At 40.3% G+C, this 20,881-nt stretch overlaps 1 protein-coding gene across 5 annotated transcripts in view; it reads right to left on the reverse strand.

Moving 5' to 3' along the window:
- Positions 1-20,881, reverse strand: part of MYH11 (myosin heavy chain 11) — a 64,361-nt gene that overhangs the window by 28,081 nt on the left and 15,399 nt on the right. For 4 of the 5 annotated variants that reach the window (XM_013940173.2, XM_067306251.1, XM_067306250.1 and 1 more), the window contains 5 exons: positions 15,656-15,683; positions 7,491-7,593; positions 5,594-5,614; positions 3,104-3,196; positions 2,083-2,146 (listed from right to left, as the gene is read on the reverse strand). In XM_013940173.2, coding sequence (XP_013795627.1) covers positions 2,083-2,146; positions 3,104-3,196; positions 5,594-5,614; positions 7,491-7,593; positions 15,656-15,683 — 309 coding nt within the window. The remainder of the gene's footprint in view (positions 1-2,082; positions 2,147-3,103; positions 3,197-5,593; positions 5,615-7,490; positions 7,594-15,655; positions 15,684-20,881) is intronic. The other variant, XM_013940174.2, reaches the window with a different exon arrangement.

Genomic DNA, 20,881 nt, shown 5'->3' on the forward strand with positions numbered 1-20,881 from the left:
GCCTCAGAACCATCAATAGCATTGTTCAAATATTTGCCAAAAGCTTGGCTAACATGAACATGGGTCTAATTTTGCAATCATTTTCTACTACGCAAAGTGCTTATTGTTGATGTCATTTGTGCTATCTGTGACAGGAGTGCTAGTATTGGTTTAATTCTCACCACAACGAATAGATCAATTTCCTACCTCTTACTGTACCATAAATGCTGGTAATCATGGTAGTAAGCACTACAATAGACATAAATGTTACCAAAATCAGATATATAAAAATAGTATTCACAATATCATTCCCACCACCTTTTAAGATGAAATACCAATATGATTCTTTCAGCATAAGATGGGGCTGCTAGAGATAGAGCTTTTGAGGCCAGTATTGTAAATATAAAAGCAATAAAAGCAAAGTATTTCAGCATCAATCAATGATTCTCTTTTTAAATGCCAGAGTGTTTGTCCCCTTGCTTAATCCTGTAGTAGAGGCATCAGTAGAAAAGATAAAATTTCAATTAAGACCCCAAAAAATTAAAACCAGATTTTTTCTAAAGATCACTCATCAGAATAAGAACAGAAGGATAAAATGCATGCTATTGATTCTACACCCGAGAGATAAGTTCTTTCTTTATAGCTGCATCTTTCTTTTTCCTCATTTATTGGAGTGAGCAGTTCCTTCTCTATGCAAAGATAAGCAATACAGCAACTGAGAAATCTGGCTACATATTAAAACACACTATTTCATAAACATAACCAAAGAAAGAGGCAACAGTACTTGGCAAGCAAACTCAGGCTAAGCTGAATTTATCTGAAATGTTTATACTTTGTTCCTAAAAAAAATACACTGAGGTTATTGATATATAGCACACTGCTCTGTGTGTGTCATTTGATAGAGCAGAGCAGTATCTAGTATCCAGAGCAGGCAAGCTCTTTGGAAATAACCAGCATTTGATGCAGACGGGGGCATCAGCACCAGCAAAATATTTGCTCCACTTCAATTGTAAAAGCTCTCAGGACAAGTCATTTCTGGCCATGGTGATTTAACAACATATGCAAAGATCAAGGTAATTTCAGGAAAAATCACCCCTCAATTTCATAAAAGGAGATAAACTATGAGGACTCTAAGACAGCTCCTCTTTTGCTTTTCCTGTCTCTTTTGTCCTTATTGCTATAAAGACTTTAGGGGGGTGGAAGAAAAAGGTTTATTACTTCTATTAAGATGGCTCTTCAGTCCTCTAGACGTGAACTAGAAACCTGTCATGCTAGATGTCATGTAGACATCTCCCTTAGCAGGTTATTCTCAATGCTGTCGTGGAATCTGTCTCTGTCCGTACATATGTGACCTTTGCAGGCGTATACCTAAACAAGGAGGCATGTGTGGCTACAGGCTTGATTGCTCAGCCTGGAAGGCCCATGGCCCTGGGGTTTCTTCCTATACAGAAGTCAGTGTGCACGGGGCTCAGAGTGAGACCGTACTATATACCCGGGCTTCATCCCAACACGCAAGCAGGACTGGGGCAGGGTGCCAGCCCTGGACTGGAAAACTGGACAGCACTTCCCAAGCTCCTAAGTAAAATATAGTGACAATACCATGCATTCAATATGTTTTTTCAAATTGTCAGTCACAGCACCACTGAGAAGCAGGGAAGTTTCCAACCTATTTATACAGTTGGCAAATTAGATCACAGGGAAGCAGAGTGACCCATGCAGGATCACAGAACGAAGTGACTGCAGATCTCTCAAGACCGCGTGCAATCTTAACCACAAAACAATCTTCTCACCCTATCGTGTTATTGGGACTCTGTTTTTAAAGTCCCCTCCAGTTGGCTTAGGTATGTTGTTTCCATTTTCTGAAGTTGCATATGGGGCATAGCACACTTTCCTATAGCTGTGAAAACAGACGTGAAAATGTAAACATGAGAGTAAGACAAACTGAGAAGCTGGTATCAGCATAAATGGAGCCACTTCCCTCCATCTTTGTTTATACCAGCCTCAGCAATATTTGCCTTTCTTAGACATGCAGTGGAGCTTGTTTATGTTACTTCCTTCTGCTCACCCTAGTTAGCTTCCAGTGCAGCTCACGGAAAAGGATACAAGTCTCTATGTTTGCTCCGACAATGTAGCCTGTCACATCAAAGTTGATGCGGATGAATTTACCCTGTGAATGAAAAGAAGACCTAGATTGAGCTATTCTTTCTCTCTTTTATGCTGGATTTTACAACTTTAGGGTTTAGCCTGTTTAGTGAGACATGTACATCATCCTTTTAAGATTAACATCCTTGATTCCCTCCTGCTGGGAGAAACCCATGGGAAAAGGCTGAAAGGAAGTGAACTTCTCTGACATTCCCTCTGCAGAGATTTGCCCCACATTTTGTTCAGGTACTTAGAGGGAAAGGAGTCCCTCCCTACGGGAGCAGCCTGTGGAAGCTGGGGATATGCCAACATCTTTTTTTTTTGCTTTGATTTCCACAAGGTCAGAGAGGGATAGAGTTGGATTTGCCTAACTCCCTCTGCTGAGTTTAATCTGCATGAATCCCTGAACTCGGTAGGAAAACAGCAGAGCTGGGAGAGGACAGCCTGCAAGGGAAAGGAAGCATCTGCCAGTACTCCCAGCAAAAAGTGTCATCAAATACTGACAGCCCCCAACTCATATTATTCCAACTTGAGTCTTTCTGACTCTTCTTATTTTCTCTCATGTAGTTAATCATTTCATATATTAACCACTCTTGATAAATAACAGTCACACCTTACAGCAAGATGCATGTTCAACATCTGTGCAAAGAAAAAGAAAGAACAGATGTGGTTTGCAAATATTCTGGAGGTGGATATGTTCTGGAATAGGAGTTGGCTCTGGAAGGCCGCACACAGGCTGCTAAATTGTGAGAGGACAATGGTACTGTCAAGTCTGAGCTTGATTTTTAATCTCTTGAAAGGCCAAATTCTTATTTCAGAGAGGAATTCTAAACACTATTTTAAAGGGATTAGTTTGAAGAAGCTCTTTAGACAGCAGCATGATGAGAGAGCATGGTGATAAGAGGGCCACATTCTGTACACTCTGTTTTACAAGATGCTGTATCTCCCCCTACACAGACCCACCTGGCATTCTCCTACTTACAAATCTGGAGGAGTTGTCATTCTTCACAGTTTTGGCATTTCCAAAAGCTTCAAGAATAGGGTTTGCCTGGAGAAGCTGTTTTTCCAGCTCGCCCTAAAATTCATTCAGATTCAGTTAACCCTGTGCTCCATATTTACTTAATTAAAAACAGCACGTGTACACTGGAGGAAAAAGTGAAAGATAATTTAAGCCTCTGAACTTTTTTTGCTGAATACTGCACTTCATGTGGATTTGTTTTCATTCTCTGTTAATCTTTGTGTTTATATATTTGTGCAGTCGACTGCTGTCCTGTTTACATGACCCTTTTCCAGCTCTGTTGCTTGTGACAGATCAAAGTGTATTAATCTCTTTAGCATCATGACTGGCCTTTCTTAATAAAAAGGGTCATTCACTGTCAAATATATATATGTATTTTTTTTCAGTTTATTATTATTTTTTAAGAAGGGATGTTCTTAAAGGAACCTCTTGCAAGTCTTTTTCAAGTTAGTGTATTGAGATCCTTTGCTAGCAAATGATGATGTAATTAGAATAACTTGCCGAGAATCATTTCAATGTAATGCAGCACAAAGCTACAAAGCAGATTTCACCAAGTCTATTAATAATGATCCATGCAAGGCTATTTAGGTTAAATATGAAAATGCATTAATTTTTTTCAAACTAGGATAATAAGTTCTCATGCAAACACACAAACTTTGTATTATATTGTTAATTGTGATTGGTAATTGCTAATGAAATAAATCATGCAATGAAATGAGCATGCATTTAATACTCCTATTTCTAAACAAACCAATGAAGTTGAAAAAATACTTTGTTTATGAAAACAGTTTTTTTCAACTTCTTATTCAGCTCTGTGCTATGAAGTTGCTCAACTTTCACGTTGGCTTCTTGTCATCCTATTCTGCATCCTGTCCTGCTCTGCAGCAATGATGTGCATCATTTCAAACAATTCATGCTGAATAACAGCAGAAAACTTCCTTGATAGATAATATAATATAATTTAAATCCTTTTGAGGGAATATTTAGGTTGAATCTAGAGGAAATAATTTGAAAAATGAGTTTTTCACAATCAGTGTGGAAAACTGGTAACCTTTCTCTATATGCCATTCTTGAATGTCTTGTAACTTGTGTGGCAATGATGAGACCTGCCTCAAAAATATAGTTAAAAAGCAACGGATTGTTAACTGATGGCTAAATTTATTGGAATGGTAATGAGAGGGGAGGAGGAGCGGCTTTCCTAGAGCATAGATCAGATGGGAGCTAAGGACTGAAGTAAAACTGCACTGAAGAAAACCCCAAACCCAAAACTAACTACCTGCTGAGTTGGAAGAAGAGGGGAGAGAGATTTCAACAAGCCAATACAGGTGCCCTACAGGAAATAATGAATTCCTGAAAGTTCCTGAAGTTTCTCTGTAGTGGGCAATTCTTTCCACTTACAATCTGTAGATTTAAAACCTGTACTATGAGCATAGGTTGTTGCTGAAATCAGATGGTGACAGCTGAAGAAGAACCTTAACCACTAGAATTAGACAGAAACCCATCCACTCCTAGTGAGAACTAAGCTATACTATAAACGTGGGGGTATAAAACTGTGGCTCCAACATAACAGCACTGTATGCAGCTGTAACTCCACTGAACTCCACAGAGCTGCCTATGCCAGCCACAGATGAACTTGTCAAATGAACTAAGGGGCGACACAGCAGGTATTACAATTGTATTGCCTTTTGTCATCGCCAAAGTCTGAGAGGCAGCAGTCAGAATAAGGAAAAAAGGCCCAGTACAAAGAAAAATCACATTTGCCTGGCATACAAAAAAAAAGAATGTGCCAGCAAACCTGCCTCCATTCCCAGCGCTGGTGTGCTGGTACGGCACGCCACAGTACCAAGGGCCCACAAAGGCCTCTACGGATCTGCCGTAATGCACTTGCAGACACACGCTGCAATGGTAATTGCTCTGTTATATATCATAGCAGCAAGCTAGGAACATGCTAACTTTTGCAGATGTGAACAATTCTCAACAGTTACATGAAAATGTAAAATTGAAAGCAATATCAAATGGAAAGCATGCAGCCAAAGTAACAAATCAATCACACACCGTGAGGTTTAGGAATTATTTCACAACAGTCCTAAAAAGTTCAGCCTGAAGCACAGAAAGCATTGGAGTATTTTCATTCAGAGATCATGTTGCTCAGTTTCAGGCTGATTGGCTCTTTCAGGATCGTGGGAAAATTCATTCAAACTACGGCAATTTGAACACACGCATATAGAACAGAGTGATATTTGAAAGATAACCCCGCCTGTGTCAGTCCTCATCCTTTGTCATGGAGCCTGACACAGTTAGGGTTGATTTGTGAGAGCATTTGGTGCTATTGTTGCTTTTCATATCATACAACATATTTCAACAAAGTCTCTCTTAAATTTTTGAGGTGCAACAATAGCATGCAGATCTACACTCAGTGCCTTAAACACACATCAAACAGTCTAAGTTACTCACGTAAGCAAAAGATGGACCTTGCTGTATTGAATAATGTGGTATAAAACAAGTGTCAGTATCATTTCCATTACACAGACTTTTTTTTTGTTTTTCCTGTATTAAAATAACCAATATACAGTTTCCATGCAAATAAACCAGGAATACAAATAAAAAAAACATATTGCAGACATACCAAGAGTACAAATACAGTTAACATATATAGAGCATTTTAACTGAAGAAAAAAAACCAAAACTGAACCAAAGGGATGGGGTTTGGATCTGGTCCCAAGTTAGTCTCCCAGGACCAGACAAAGACAAATATTTTTATGGTAAATCCCATATCTTTCTCTAGTGCAACTGAATCATTTTGCTATTCTTCACCCTTTTATAATGACTGTAATTGCAGAGCCAGTAGTCCCAACCACTGAAGTACTATTTGCCAGCATGTTACAGAACAACTTAGACTTCCTCTCAGCCCTCATCTGGTGGATATTTGCCTGCAGGTCTATCTCAGGGCTAGTTTGATCCTGAGTCTCATGAAATTCCCCATGAAAAAAGAGGAATCAACAGCAACTCCAGTTACTTGCCCATTAGGAATGGCCGTGAAACCACAAGTTCATTCCCCTGCCCCTGCCACTGAGCAGGACTCAGTAGGAAGAAATCGTTTTTTTGCATTAACATTCAACACAGGAAAATTATACCTTTAGTCTTAGTTCGTTTCCATCAAACTTAATCACAGATTTCTAGAAAGCACTGCCCGCAGGGACATCTCCTCCCTCCTCTGCCCCAAAGTCAAACCTGCTGTCCCTAAACCACAATTACTCATGCTGGAAGAGGCCAGCACACCCCGTACTCTGCAGTCCTCTCTCTGCTGAGATTCAGGAAAGGCGCGGCAGGGAGTCGTAAGATCCAGGACAGGTCTGGTCACGGGATGTTTGCCTGCATAGGGCTACACTGCTAATACAGTATCAATTACATAGACTGAACAGCCATGGTTACAGCTCCTTGTCCCCTTGGGTCTTTGTCCTTGTCCTTGGGTTTTAATTTAAGCTGGATTTTAACTGACGACCCAAAGAAGGAATTACTTGTTTTGGGCCCAGTCCTGCATTCAGAACACACTGAAATCTCTTCCTGAATTAAGCCTGTTTTGCCATAAAATTTCTACATCTTTTTACAGGAGATCTTGAGTAACATTCAAAAGGCTCTAAATGACTTAGGAACTGGAGTTGCATCTTTGAAAATAAGAAAGACAAGTAGGAGCCTCAGCCATACCAGTGGTCACAGGGAACGGGGTAGGTATAAGCTAATAATATGGTTCATAGCAAGACAAGGAACTTCAGTCACTAAGGCAGGATTATTACAAATTTTGAGGAAACAAACTATTTGTAAAGAATTGTGCCTTTCAAAATTGTTCTCTCTTTGTCAGGGGAGTAAAGAGAAACCAAAAAAACTGGAAAGGTTTTATGTTGGGACTCTTTGCTATGTAGTAAGAAAATATGCCGACTAATGAAGCCAATCAAAACTTTGGAAGTTTAAATGTTGGCATACATTTTTGTGATGCAGCCGGACAATGTGTTAGTTAAAGGTTTTCCCAAACTTCTTAGTTGCTGGGGGCCAAAGGTAAAATAAGGACCCAAAACCTTGCAGGCCCCAAGGCCTTCATATTAGGCTATAAATAGATACTATACATATGGAAAGCTATGAATAATTCTCTTCTAGCGAAGTACATTCTGATTTGGTGCCTAAAGGGATGTCAAACAAAATTTTTTTCCATAAACGTAGAGCTGTGACATAATTATGTACTCTTAATATGTCAACTATTTGGCAAGCCATAAACGTTGACTTGCTGTTAGCACAGTCAGCTCAGTGCAGTCCTAACAAGCTTGAAGGAGAACTGAATACGGAGGAGCTCACTTACTGTGATGCTGGTGTCCTTTTTGCCCTTATGTGATGAAGCAACATAAGCCAGATACTGAATGACCTTTTTGGTATTTTCTGTCTTGCCAGCACCAGATTCACCTCTGAGGAGAGTGAAAATAACACAAAAGAAGGTACGTAACTAGTGAACTCCTTCCACCATGTGAAGTACTTAGAGTACAAAAACAAGCTTGGAAAATGCCTGGCTCAGTTAGTATCTAGCCTAGAACACCGTCTCTCCAATTCCACCTGACTTCAGCATGCAAAGAACGCAGTATCGGAGCTGTTGCTCTGTCCCATTAGTATTTTGACTGGACAGTGGGCCATTTAAGGCAATCCTAAAACATGATGCGTTTTTGAACAGCAGTTCATCTTGCTTTGGCAGCATCTGAACGTTTATGAGCAGTGGGGCTGGCAGGGAGTTTGCTCATATTTTAAGACCAAAAAACGTAACATTAACTGTGATGTGGTACAGCAGTAAGAAGAATCATCAGCAGTAGTACAATAGTCATTTTCTCCTCTGAAACTTTGGCATTAAAATAGAGTAAGAGTTTGTACCAGTCCTGGAGAATAAGGGATTGATGCTGCCTCCTTTGAGCTCCATGTTCAAACTCCTGTTGAATTCAATGGGACCACAGCTGGGACTGCCTGAGCTGGTATCGGTACTAACCAGGTCATTTGGGACCTCTCACGTGGGGAGATCTCCAACCAGCGAGGCAGCATCCCAGCTGTGCTCTGTGCGGTGTCTCTTGGGAAGCAGGAAGGCAGTGTTAACCTTCCACCTCCCAGAAGACTTCAAAGGGTAAGTTTATTTACAACTAAGAGAGGACTTCCTCTCTTAAAGTAAAATACTGATTTTCAAAGTACAGTTACAAGGGCTAGATTTGCGTGGTCATTTCTCAGAAGTAAGAACATTTCCAGCCCAACTCTATCCTCCCTAGATGTCACATTACATTGTCTCACTTCTTTTAGATTCCTTTGGCTCAGATGATTATTTAGGCTAAAATGATTTTATATTGCCCTGGCTCAGCAATGAAAAAGGGCATTTAAGTGGGTGTGGATGTAATTTAAAATCAAGCTAACTCTTTTGACTCTATCAAGCTAGTGCTGTGAGGAAGGCAATAGTCTAAATATAAGTCGGACCTCTCTGTCTTTGGATTTAAGTTAAAATGGATTTAAAAATAAAAAGAACAATACATTCAAAAATCCCATGGATATTTGTCAACTCTTTGAAGTTGAAACTATTTAGCTGGATCCATTGCAGTTCTGCTCCTTTTCCTAATTAGGAAATATAGGAGTTAATTTTCCCTACCAAGGGACCAGTGATAAATGGGCATAAAAAAATGAGTAAGTGCTGGGCAGAACTTTTAAGGCGGGATGACATTGATGTAAACCTTAGGAAACCAGAAACAATTCCTGCCTGAGGTACATGATGATGAGAAATGTTTCTTCTGGCTTTTAGAGTTTTAGCAAGAAATAATTGAGATGAATATGTTCCTTTTCTAAAGACCTGGGTTAATTTGCACAGTTTAGAGGCTGGATTCATCCATGCCTGGTCTTCAGTGCTGAAACATTTCCATGTTTTATTGATAAAAATTAAGTGTCCCGGGAGCAATTCCAAACCAAGCACACCAATTTGAAGATGTGTACAGAGTTTTCAAATAAATCTACCTTACAACTTTGCTTCTTTGCAAAAAATAAAAACTTTCTTCAAACAAACCCTAGGCTTTGAACTATTCCATTTTATCAAAGGTTATTTGTAGTTCATCACTACATGAATTGCATTTCCTTTCTCCCAGGGCAACAGTGCCCATCATTTGGCTTTCCCCTGGATCCCTGTAAGTATTACCATATATGGCATCATTTTGCTTGTAATTATCCTACCATACTGTAATGCTTAAGTTACTTAACATTTCGTTCTGTGCTTTCTTTCCTTAACTCTTTGCTACTGCACAGGCTGATAGTTTTTCTCTTTTCTGCAGATACACTTTGAGGCTTTAACTTCATAATGGAACAGACAAGAAAAAATTCTATGCTTTAACATGAAATGGAAAACTGACAGACAGGATCTCAACAGCTACAAATGGAAAAAGAAGTCTTCAAGGTCATTAAGTAAGGAAGGGTATTGTCCGTAGCTGATGGATACGTCTAATTTTTTAACATATCAGATCACTTTTAAAAGTCAATGAGTTTTAGATATACAGGTCTGATGCACAAGTATCCATTAAACAACATTAGTAGCCTTCATAATCTGAAAGATACATAACAGCTGTATGACAACTGCTAGACTTCATCTCAGTGATAAAATATCACATGTGTATGAAAACTAAGTAATGGGGAGGAATGAGTAGATCAGATTCAATGCCTCTAAACACCAAAGAACTTACATGGGAAAAGACATAGAAGGAGGAGAGCATGTGAATCTCTCTTAGTTCACTTCAAATTTAGATGATATTCTTCCTAGAACTATTGAGCTGCAGCAGAACTTGTCATGCTGTTTTGTTCTCTGTATCTGTGCCTCCAAGTACCTTCATTTCTGGGATGGCAGAAACAACTTCTGTTGTGGTACGGCTTCTAGGTGGTATCCAGAGAAAAGCACCCCTCTCTCCTGTCTTTATAATCTACATGCTTTCTACACTTATTCTCAGTGTTTGGATTTTTCCAGGTGAGTCTTTTTCTTGCAAACATCTTTCAGTGGTTTAGGCATGCACCATTCACAACAGGACTCCTCTCAGGAGGCATCTGTTCCTCTCTTCTGAGTGCTTATTCTCCTCAGTATGTATCCCCAAGTCATGTTCCAAAGTGAGAGTTCATCATACCAACTCAGTTACCACTGTCCTAATCATGATCTTCCAGGAGCAGACTAAGAATTTGTCTAATTGAAGTATCTCAAATCATCCTTGTTGCCTGCCATACATTGAGGCAGCACAATTATTGCCAGTGCAGTTCCTTGGACCTGGCTCAGATGTGCAATACAAACAAAACAAAGCAAAAGCAGTCCCTGGCTCACAGTTCTCATGATTACAACAGCAGTACTTCCCATACATCTCCCCCTAAGAAATTCTCTTGTTTACCCAGAGTGAAGAGGTTCACTGAGTTTAGAGGCTAGCCCAGTTAGAAACACTGTTCTCTTATTGTGTTTAAGTTTATTCCTCCCTCTTTTCTTGCTAGGCTTTGTTTTAGGAAGTCAGTATCGGATTTAAAGCACATAAGCTCACATATACACTGCTCAGCTCTAACAGAGTTTTTGTGCCACACTAGCTAGTAAATCCTTCATGACTCCGTTGCCTCCACCTTAGCTGAAAAATATCCTGGTTGGAATGGGTTGCCAAATTAGGACAGGGTGAGAGTGACAAATTGGCCCTCCTGGTGTGAGCTGAGCCAGTGGTGTAGCTAGAATGCCTGCACTTTTAACTGGGCAAAAAAATCTAGTAAGGAGTGAATTTTCTGTTGAAAACTTGAAAACTTCTGTATTAAAATTGTGGTATAAAACTTAAGTTGAATACTTGTGGTATTCAACTTAATTCCACTTTTGGAAATGTCTGAAAAGTAACAGCAGCATTTATTTTCAGCATTTGTTTCAGTAAGCAATGAACCACAAAAATTGACCATTCACACGTCTCTCAATCTGGCTACGCTGGCCCTGCGGGAATCCTCCCTACACAGAGCAGTCAATGAGGTGCTCTAAATCACATTAGGGCTTTGGCAGGCTCCATTCTGCAATATGAGATGTGCAAAGATAATGAAAATCTTTGTCCCAGACCAGCTGCGCCCCCCGAGGGACATGGCTCAGAACCCAGCCCACTGATCCTACTCATTTACTTACAAGAAAATTCCCAGAAGAGACCAAGCTGGTTCGGCACCAAGCTCCACCCCAGGTCTAAAGCTACACAAGATATCTGTATGGGAGAAGGGCCAGGCAGCGAAGCTTGCCAGCTCCAGCCTTTGAGATTTGGTTGGCTGGGAAAGGAAAGAGTTTTGCTCTCTTGTGGAGGAGTCTTTTGACTAATGGGGCTTTGCAATTTAGAGGATGTTCTGGATGACTCTGATTCTTGACGTGTGTCAGGGGAGAGAGGAGGCTGAGGTCATTTGGCTGTGTGAGGCTCTGGAGAGTTTGCCCATTGGGAGAGAGGGGAAGGAAGGAGGAAAGGGCAGGGTGGTTGCTGCCTCACCAATATTTTGTCTGTTACTGTATCAAATTAAATGGAAATAGCACCCTGCTACCATATGTTTTGATAGAATGTGTTCAAACTAAATGAATCTGTAAAAGAGTAAAATGTAATGAAAAAAAATGATTTAGAGTACAAATCATATGTTTAATAATCATTTGTTTTTGCAGGCTTCGCCTTTCCCCAATCACTCAGATTTCTAATCAGATTTTTTTCTCATTCATTGAAGGTGGCTGTTTGTTTAACTGAAGCTTGTGCTCAGTCTTTTTAGCCATATCTGCTTTCTAGAAAAAACATGTATCCTCTTTTCAGAAAGTGATTGAAATATGGTAACCCCAAGATCAGACAGGCATAAGACCAGATTTTAAAGAACTTGTATGCTTAGATAACAGCCCTGTGGAACTTTTAGTAAAAAGGTCTTTTGAAAACTCCATGAGGCATCCACTTGTCTTAATGGAACTTGTCTTAATGGGATACTTAAAGGTCAAAAGACCCTTCTGAGGACTGGTGCCTTTTCTTATATGAATTATTATTATGTAAAGGCACAAGCCTGTTCACTGGACATTGCTTAGTCCAATTCACTCCAAGTTGCTGATGTACTGAGGCTGCTCAGTTCACTGAGTAACTAGACAGATTTACTGGGATTTTTCCTTCAGCAACATCTAATGTGCTGGTCAACAGCACCCAGGCCCTCAGTATGGTCTTTGCAAGAGTGAGTGCAGGGAGCAGAATATTCCATGGCCAACTCAGACATCAAAGTTGGGAGACTACAATGGGGGTGTCTAAGTGCAGGCAGGAATTTCAGGGAATCCTGGTAGCTAGGGAGAGGGGGGAGGCTGCATGGGATGGGGACCAAAACACAAGGATGAAAAAATCTTAACAGCCTAAATTTCCAAACACGTGAAATAATATTTCATACTCTTAGTGCAGCTAGAATACCCACACCTAAACAAGACAGTAAGCAGAGCCAAAGTATAAAGTTCCTTCTGCTGCAGAGAGGCAGTCTGTAAGCGTGCCGGCTCGGACACTGGGTACTCGGGCTGACTGTTACCAACAGAGGGCAACTGGCAGAGGATGAAACAAGGATGTTCAGCGATGCTGCCCATGGCACAGAACCAACATGGGAATGAGTGCGTGCAGAGGGGAGTAGATCAAAGGCAGCATACACGTACTAATTAATAAAATGTAGAGGAAATAATAACAAAGCCTAGCAAACACAGGGAATTCTGTGGGAGCATCAGAACCCATTAAAGCATTAAAGGCAGATGGAGCATTTTAAACATACCACAGTTAATCACAAAAAGGTTAGGGGCTGGAAAAGAATGCAAACAATACTTAGCAACTCGAGGGTAGGTTCAATGAGCTGAGGGTGAGGTCCTAAGAACAGGGGGTCACTCCCCAGTTCTCAGACCTAGGTGCAAACACATACCCCGGGCTGCAGCCCAGCCCATGTCAGGTGAGTCCGGGGTGCTTTGCATCCCCACCAGGCCTTTGGTTTCCAGGGGAGCTGTACTAACAGTGAAATAATTTTGCAGGAGAAGTAGTAGAAACCACACTGCATGAGGCGTTTAAAAATCAGGTACACAATTTCTGCTTGTATTTCTGCACCTGGCTTTTGGCTATCCTGCTGAATTCCCATAAAGTAAATAACTAAAAATTATTTGTGGGAGATGAGGTATCAGTAAGTGGAAGAATAAGAGTCTACATTGCAGTGTCACTAAGTATCAGTGAATTCTTGGCAGCATCCAGAAACATTTACATATGAATACTTATAGCTGCAATCTTGTTTTACAATTTAGGTACTGGGCCTTGGAAAGTTTGAGTCTATAGCTATTTAAAGAAAAGATTCCAGCTGATCAATGCCATGAACTCTTCAATTATTGTTATAAATTTTAGACAAAGAGATAATTTCTTAGAATTTTTAGCAATTAATTATAAAATAATGCTAAGTGCTAGTGCTGGAGGGCTGCCTAGCTAAAAGCCAAGTGATCATTCTTGTTTCTGTACAGCCAAATAAGGCCAATGGTGATAAAGCAGTAGTAGTTAAAGCTGTGTACATTGATTTTAATTTGCCTAATCTTTTTGACTTAAAAGACTGGTGAGAGGGCCAGTTTAAACTACAGATAATGATGCCCATCCAATATACAGCAGTTGTTCTGAACATCTAGATGAATCATATACCATGGCTGTTTTCAAAATGGGAAAGACATTTTATTCTCTCTATTTTATGTATTACTGTTATGAAATGATTTGATTATGTTTCCCAGTTTAGCTGGCTACATAAGAAAAAAACATTTATTTATTTTTGTATTCAATATATATAGTAGCTATCGGGGGTGGAACTTTTAAAGGATTTGATTGAACAAAAAGGCATAGATTTGCAAAAGAAAGGTCCTTTTTTAAAAATTCTAATATTCCAAAGTTAAAAGAAGATCTGAAGAGTGGAAAAATAAACTAAAGTACAGGAATAGAAGGAGGAAATGCATTTTATAAATTAGTCTTCATTACCATGACAAGTTTCATCCTGGGAAGATAGTGATAGTCAATTTTTATTTCATCATTGCATCAATTTTAGAGTTGTTTTTGTTTTTAATGTGTTTTGGGGCAGAGTCTTAGTTGATATACATGCATGGAATCTGGTTAGAACAGAGGTCAGAGCTATGCTGGCCCTTATGGGTTTTGGATCCAGTCTACAACTTTTAGTTTTTCTTAGAAGATAAATTTGTTCCAGTCAGCAGTGGCACTCTCAAATATCTATATTGTTGGTGATCAGTAGCATTGTTTTTAAAAAACTAGGATATAAGTATATATTCACTCACTTAGTAATCATATTCTGATGGATGACCTCCCAAAAACACTTCACTTCAGAACTATGTGTGTTTATAGTATTTAACAGACTACAACTTCACTGTATGGAGCTGATATAAATGATATGTGTGCCACCTTCTGCAAACAATGATGACTCCTATTTACACAGAACCAAATCCCACCTTTGATCAGGAAAACTGGAAGATGCAGTGAACACAAAATTAATTCAAAAGCATCCTCAATGGCATTCAAGTAAATAAAACCAACTGAATGGCAACAGTTTGATGAAGGAATAGAGAAATGGTCAAAAAAAGGCCAAATAGAAGCTACCTGTGATATTAAAGTAGTACATTCTGCACAGCAAAGCTCATTGCAGTAAAATCAGGGCCTGACCCGGTACAACTGCTGAATCCCTCAGTGTGATGATATCTGAACACCATCAGGTCAACGCTCCAAGAGGAGGCCTTCAGCAAGCCAAGACTCAGAAAACTGGAGCTTTCAACACCGAGCTGGCTTAGCTGGTGTCCCACCCTGCCCAAACAGGTTGCGCCAAGCATGCAGGCCTGGGAGGTGCAGCACCGCCGAGCCCACGCCGTCAGGGCGCCCGTGCTTTCTGCGCAGACCCCAGGGAACCGACCGGCTCACCAGGCACACGTTACCAAGCCAAAGGGGGTCGTGTAGGCAATACTAGCACAACACTAGCTATCATATGTGCAAACAGCCCAAAATAACAACACGAACATGAAAGATCACACTTTTTTGTAATGACAACTGATTTAGGATGTGATGGTGAGGTACCGACAGCAAAAAATGAGAAGTGGTTGAAGAAATATCCAGGATGCTCTGCTTTCCTCAGAGGTTGCTGAGTTTCCTTTAGGGAATACTTAAAATCTCTTTTTCCTTCTACGCTCACAGTTTGACAGCCAGACTCCCCAAGCACCCCTCGTACATGCTAACTCCTCTGAATTCAGAAAGTCACTTTAAAGCAAAAGGCTTGTGCATTAAAGACTTCCTAAGGCCCTGCTGCCACCTTTGTATTTGATCAACAGGTAAATCTCCTAGTGGGACTGGAGTTCAAGCCCATTGAAGGCCAGGGCAATAGACCCAGCTCCATCAGGATTTGAGTCAACTTTGAATAAGGAAAAACATTATAATGTAGAGATGTACTTAAATAGCTGATTCTACTTACGTGCAGAGAATAGACTGGTCTTCTCGATCTGTGAATAAAGAAAAAAATCCGTTAATTAGGAAAAATGGGTATGTCCTGACAGAACCACTTATATTTATAAGGATTTACATTAAACAAACTGTCTAGACCTTCCAAAATCTGACAATTCGCCATTAGTCAAAAATATTGGGTTCACATCTTACTTAATTTGCCCTAGCATTTAAATAGGCATCTCTAATGGAAATATTTTGTACCAAAATTGAACAAAAGGTTAAGAGTTCAAAAATATTTTTTGTAAATTCCTTTAGAGATAAACTGTAATGAGAACAGCAAAAAGATCAAGCTCTCTGTAAGAAGATTATAATTGAAAAATTCAAGCTTGAAACTGAAGTTTTGACTGTGCTTACAAAGTATGGAAAAGCCCACTCAAGATGAAGTCTGGATAGATAAGGTATCAAAGGCTAAAATTTTTTAACCTGATCATGCAAAGCTTTAGATTTTCAAAGCAGAGTAGTCCAATACCTGAAAAATGTACTCTCTCCGTTTCTTTTCAGATTTAGAGGGGACTTCTGTCAAGAAGATAAATATGTTCTCTAAGGTATCCTCCGAAGAATAAGCCCAAACAAGATACTTCACATGTTTTACAAGAGATGTTAACAAGTACCTAAGTATTCTGCATGGTTTTTACTCTGAGCAAAACCGTCAAACACATACTGGATCAAAGTTTGTAAAAAGGTGAGCCAAAATCTTCATTAGACAATCTCTACTATGTAAGGGATGTGAGAGGTTTCAGCGCAGCAGAGTCCAATACACTATAATAGGGACCAAGGTTCAGGATTGCATCCTAACTCCGTAACCTGCTCTTGCCATATCCCTCCTTGTTTGTGCATTTGAGGTCAGGATCTCTCTTTACCTCAGAATACAAAGAATTTTCTACCACAAGGTAGAAAAATCTCAAACTAAGATCTGTAGGCTGTGGTACACAATTAACACACGCTAAAGTTTCATAATATGCTCAGCAACACTAGAATATTTTTCCAGGCAATATTTTCCAGGAAACGAGACTTCCCCAAAAGTCTGTGATAACGGAAGGCTATAAAATCTGCCGTCTGTGTAAACGTGCCTGACTAGTCTGCTTGCAGTGATTATCTCTGAGGTAGAAAAAATTTTCACTGTGAGGATGATCAGGCATGGGAATAGGTTGTCCCAAGAAGGGTGGTATCTCCACCCTTGGAGATAGATGGCGTAGATTGGACACAGCCCTGAGCAACCGGATCTGCCATCGAAGTTGGCCCTTCTTTGAGCGAGGCTGTCAGAAATGGCCTTGCACAGACTGCAAACAAGCTGCTTGCTTAGAAAAATAAATTCCTAGGCAGGTGAAATACATTTTTGAAATATGTGCATAATTTACAGATCTCAGACTTGAAGCAGTCTGTTAATTAAAGCAGAAGTAAAGGTTTTTGTATGTTTTCATACTAACTATCAGGTGCAGAGCTAGCATTAGAGCTGTTGAGCCTCTGGGCAGAGGTAAGGCATGAACCACTTCCTCCTTTTTTATTCAGTGTGTTAGTGACTTGCAGAGCTATCCGTCTGATTGCCTGCCCCTAAAACTGACCCTGTATGTAATAAATATCGTATAACTACCTACAGTAAACAAACTTTCTGTCCTGTGTAAAGATAATGGAGATAAATTTGACCTATTAAGCTTGCAGGTTTTAATTGCTGCCTGGACCACAGCCAGTCTAGGAAAAGCAGTAGTAGATTCTGCTTTGCCATGGAATGATATTAAACAACTGTTTTTACTCCCAGTTCCTCAACAGCATTCAAGCAAATCTGGTAATATCAACTGCTTTATTGAACACTCACACAATAAATAGGACCACTTAACTGCTGTAGTTGGTAAATTGGTGCAAAATGAGTCATTACATTTCCATTGGAGATATTTATCAGCAATCAGCACAGCAGGACTCTCCCACATAAACATTTTGGATGAGAGGAGCTGTGAGCCATGTTTATTTTTCACTGCAGGATATGGAGCTAGACTTTCTTTCAAGTTAAAAAAAGTGAGAACACGGTAGAATTTTTGCTAAAATACACTGTTGTGTAAACAGAAACCATGGGCATATATCAATATTACATCACAAACCCATAAATACCATAAAGAAAATAAAAGCTATTCCTTGATACAGAGTTGCCAGTGGAATTTCTGAGCTCAGGGGACATTAGAAAAAGTAGGTCTCCTCCAAGCCAACTATTTTCTCACCACTCTTTTCTCCCCATTGCTGTCCTTTTCCTCCCCAGTATTTTCTCTGTTTAGGATCTTCAACCACTAAATCTTCCTTTCAGTGGCACCTTGCATTCAGCACAGCGTCCTTCCCTAGCCATTGCGTTGTTCAGCCCTCTGTTGCCTCCCAGCCAGTGCTGACTACCCCGGGAGCTTTCTCCGCTGCCACGGCATCAATCCCCAGAGATTGCCTGCCTGCCTGCTTCCCATCTAGGGGAACGTGACAAGACGCTCAGCACAAGAGATCTGGGGCCACAGAGCAAGTGAGAGACCCCTCTTGAAGGTAAATTGACCCACTGCAGGTTTTTGCATGGGTGCATATGGGCACCTTTGCTGAAATGTAAAAGAAGAAGTATTGGAAAGGTCAGCAGTTGCACCAAGTGCCTTGTGGGAGAGTGAACAAACTAGTCCTATTCTGTTATGCCCTGAACTGCAAATACTTGTCTCCGTTACCTTCAAGGGCTCTCTACTTTGATTGCTCCTATTTCTGTTCCAAAATATTTTATTCTATGTATAACGGATTGTGCCCTATTTTGGGAGTCTGCACCTTTATGCAAATAGATCTATCAGAAGAGAATGATTTGCACAAATGAAGCTCCTTAAACATAATTCCTGCGGTTTACAAGGTAACAAAATATGTCTTATAGGTCCCCGAATGTCTTTGGTTAAAGCCTTTCTTTTTTTTTTTTTTTAATTTGACACTACCTTGAAGAACATCATGTCCATCCCCTATTTTAGGTGGGCATGTCCACCTGTCTATTTTAGACATTTTGGAAATTTTTGCATTCCCCTTTGATTTTTAATAGTATACAGCCCTACTTTTACATTCTGAAAACCACCTGCCTACTTAAACACGCGATTGACTTTTGTCTGGAATCTGCTTAGCTTTTTCATCAGTATACCTTCAGTTTGCTTGTGAGAATCATATCCCCTTCTGTTCTCAATAGACCAGCTAGTTCTGCTTAATCACAAACAAAATCAGATGGTTTATCACAATGAAGCAGCAAGTTGGCAGCTTTACCATAAAAGGAAAAAACAGACTGAAGCCATGTTCCAACACTCGCTTACTGCTTCTTTACATTTGTTAATAACTACACTGCCAAAAGGGGACATTTCTGTACAGTCCTGCTAAGGACACAGTAAACAGATGGCTTTTCTCAGCAGCCTCCTTTTCTCAGATCTTGGGAACTGTGTTTCCCTCCTATACCTCCCAGTGTCTACCAGGTTGTTTGTTTTTCCATCTTCAGCTCAAGCTTGCATATAAAGCACTTGCATAAAGCTATTTTTTGCAAAAAACAACTAAGCTCGCTGAATCTGCAGAAAGCTGTAATGTATCTTTCCCATGACCATTTTTTGCCAAAGCACTTAAAAAAAGTCTAATCATCCATATGAAAACTTTATTATTACTGCTACGTAACCTGACTTTTCACATTTGTATTGTTTATCAGTCATCTGCTGTTTGCTGTGAGCAGGGAAGATGGCAGAAGGTGGCAGAATTACTCATCCCTGGGCTGGTGTCTTAGACTGATGATCCCTGGAAGCTGGCAGTGCTGCAGCAAGAAGCAGTCCGCCCACCTCCAGCTCCTCTTCCCTGTCCTGCACTGCCCTCCCCTTCCTGCTGCTCTGGGCATTCCTGCAGCCACGTTGCCCACTAGGCTGGGGAGCTGATCCGCTTTAAACCAATCCAGCGAAAAGGAAGGGGTGGTTTTAACCCGCAGCAGATTTGTGTCATACCCATGTGAAGACTGGCACTGGCAGCACAAGAGTTGGAGTGAGGGGGTAGAGCACATTGTATGGTGGCTGTGCCACTGGGAAACTACTTCATCAGTAACACGGGAGCGATAGGTAGGTGGGGAAGCATAAGGTGATTTTTTATGATCATGGTCTCTAAGTGTAGTGTTAGCCAGCTAGCTTGTCTACAAAGGGTATTACTGTGGCTCAGTTCAGTGTGGTAGCTCCCAGGAGGAGATACACACACAGAATGCCCTTAGGGAACAGTATATTCTCTTAAACTTTTAGATTAAAAAAAATAAAGTGCATAAAGTCTACTCCTGTTCTGGCTAAAAATGAGTGTCAAACAGTGATCATACCTGGGCCATAATCATATTAGATGAGTGACATGTGTTAATCAGCAGATTCAACAAGACATCCAGCAACCCCACTGGGGCATGAGATATCATGGCTGAGATTTTTAAAGGGGTTTAAAGTGCTCAGAACCACTTAAAATAAGTGGAAATTTTATCTATGCCCAGCCAGCATCTCTGTTAATTCCTCGCTCCTGTGAGAATTCAGCTTTTCTGCATATTTGGAAGAAAGTCCAAATATCTGATTTCTGTTAACTGTGACTAAGTATTATTACCAGAACAATTTTGGTGGGACTCAGATGTCATCCCAGATTATTACATTAACCAAATAAACTTCTAAAACAAAGTGGGGGTGCAATGTACACAGCTGATGTTTTCTGCTGGAATTTTCATGCCAACAGAGGAGAAGGCGAGAATGTGAAGGGTCATGATTCCCAGCTGATGCACCTGCAGTGGGACTTCTCTGGAGATCCAACAGTTTACAGACACTGAGGCTCAATTCATCTATGGATAGAAGTTCCCTGGGACATCACAACTGGCTGATTGCTCTTGGCCAAGCAGCTCTGGTCATGCAGTACTCAAATATAATTCTTCAGTCTCATGAACCTAAGATGTATTTTACTTTGGCAAGCAGAAACTGTGCAAGTTTCTCAGATAAGATGGAATACCAAAATTTCATAAGGAGAATGTTCAGTGCCCTGATCCATGTTTATGAGTACAAATTTCTGTTTATACTCTGTTGGCAAAGATTCTTACAAAAAGCTATGAAGCCCTCTATGTCTGTACATGTTGCCTGCACACACACATGCATTCGTGTTGACGCCCACTTTCACCACTCCTACATGAATACAATTTGGCTGAACAACTAGAGTTATTTTG

This window comes from Apteryx mantelli, chromosome 16 (genome assembly GCF_036417845.1).
Source record: "Apteryx mantelli isolate bAptMan1 chromosome 16, bAptMan1.hap1, whole genome shotgun sequence".
In the NCBI taxonomy this organism is placed as follows: domain Eukaryota; kingdom Metazoa; phylum Chordata; class Aves; order Apterygiformes; family Apterygidae; genus Apteryx; species Apteryx mantelli.